This window comes from Diaphorina citri, unplaced genomic scaffold (assembly GCF_000475195.1).
Source record: "Diaphorina citri unplaced genomic scaffold, Diaci psyllid genome assembly version 1.1 scaffold7406, whole genome shotgun sequence".
In the NCBI taxonomy this organism is placed as follows: Eukaryota; Metazoa; Arthropoda; class Insecta; order Hemiptera; family Psyllidae; genus Diaphorina; species Diaphorina citri.
In genome coordinates, this window is record NW_007384782.1 from 1 (window position 1) to 1925 (window position 1925).

Here is a 1925-nt window from a genome sequence, read left to right on the forward strand (position 1 = left end):
CTCCATCCACCAGAAGCCCACTCCGTGGCTTAGGTGTTGGGGCAAACAGCTCTTAAGGATGGGTTGAGCTTCTATGAATCTTGATGGTATAAGAAGCAACCTCCATGGCCTCAAATATCTTGAGATTCGTTTTAGATATAATTTCATTTAAGAATATTAATCTACATTTTCTGCATTCTCTTGTTGTTCTTTTTCCATTTCAGGCAAACTTGGCCAATGTACGGGAGTTGAAGATGGGAGTCGAGATGATAGGAGATGCCAACAACATTGCCAACTTTACTGTAGCTCTTACTCGGGCCTTTAACATACTGGAAAATGTAAGCAATGGATCATTTGAATTATGCTGTGTGGATCGGTAACTCTAATGCCAGACACTCACACTCAGACGGTCTGACAGACAGTCAGAACGTGTGTGACGGAAAAAGCTTGAGATCTAGGTCTGTAGGTCTGTCATACGGTCTGAGCGCGAGTTTCTGGCATAAGCCCGGGCAGTTCGTTCCATAAAATTCAATTTTCTCTCAAAAAATGGGAGATAAATTTCTTGCAGTCACTTGAAAAGTTTGTGCAAATTTTCCAAAATTGACAGTTTTGATGATAGAGGGAACAGTAACTGCTAAGGTCTTATCGTCCCGAAAGCCAAGAGAAGACAGGAAAGGAGAAAGCCAGCCGTTCCAAGGACTAACATTATCCGTACAGGATAAAATCCGCCCCAGGCGGGCATTGAACCCACAACCTAGTGCTTACAAAGTAGACGCGCTACCCTGCAAACTAACTAGACTTTATAACATTAAAAGAAAACTTCCTCTTTATCTTCTGGCGATATTTAAAGAATGTTAACTTTTTGCCCGTTTCAGGCTCGGAATGACAAGAAGACAGGGGCGGACTGTAACCAGGCCATCATGGTGGTGACAGACGGAGCATCTGAGAACTACAAGGAGGTGTTCGAAGAGTTTAACTGGAGGGGACAGAATGATTCTACCCTCTGGCCTGTGAGAGTGTTCTCCTATCTGGTAGGCAAGGAGGTAGCAGACTATAGAGACGTCAAGTGGATGGCATGCGCCAATAAAGGTAAAAATGCATAAAAAAATCTCTAGGATAGTCTCTAACGAAAATATAACATAGAAAATGGCAGCATATGCCATAAGAACCCAGCAAAGAAAAAAAAAGCACTAAAGTCAATTCCTGAAAACTCGAGTTTTTGGATATACTGCTTTTTAACTAAGTACTTAGGACAGATTTGAATGCAACTCCTAAACTTCAACTCCAAATATCTCGAAACGAGGCATGTGTGGCTTAGTCCGTTCTTCCTCTTGACCCCTCAAATTGTGAAAATAGATCCCTCTTCTTGATTAGTCCACAGATTCAGCAGATCGCATCTAACCCTGAAACCTGGATTTGATTTCTAAAAATATGATTTTCTTCTTAGCTTGGGGGTAAACAACTAGTAATCAAGAAAGAGTTATTTTTTATCATGATTTGTTCAATCACAGGTTACTATGTTCATCTCAGTACTCTGGCAGAAGTGAGGGACCAAATCCTAAGCTACGTCCCGGTAATGGCATATTTCCAATAATACGATTTTCTTCTTAGCGAAGTTTGGGGGTAAACAACTAGTACCTGATTTGTTATCATTTTTGTTCAAACACAGGTTACTATGTTCATCTCAGTACTCTGGCAGAAGTGAGGGACCAAATCCTAAGCTACGTCCCGGTAATGGCACGCCCCCTTGTACTGCAGAGGAATGATCACCCCATAGTGTGGACCCCTATCTATGCTGATGTAACGGTAAGCGGGGAAACATTAACCCAGTGGTGTAGTGGTTAGCGCGGTGGACTTTGAATCTGGAGGTTGGTGGTTCAAGTCCAAGTCAAGTCATAAAACTGAGTGTATGTATTAAGCGGGGAACGACATTATTTTGTGACAAG

At 42.0% G+C, this 1925-nt stretch overlaps 1 protein-coding gene across 1 annotated transcript in view; it reads left to right on the forward strand.

Annotated features, from left to right (window-relative positions):
* Window positions 1-203: 203 nt before the first annotated feature.
* LOC103522209 (voltage-dependent calcium channel subunit alpha-2/delta-4-like) overlaps window positions 204-1925 on the forward strand; it is a gene marked incomplete at its 5' end in the record, with an annotated part of 2857 nt that continues 1135 nt past the window's right edge. Inside the window, 3 exons of the mRNA XM_008487312.2 lie at window positions 204-317; window positions 855-1068; window positions 1649-1789. Of these exons, the coding sequence (XP_008485534.2) occupies window positions 204-317; window positions 855-1068; window positions 1649-1789 (469 nt within the window). The remainder of the gene's footprint in view (window positions 318-854; window positions 1069-1648; window positions 1790-1925) is intronic.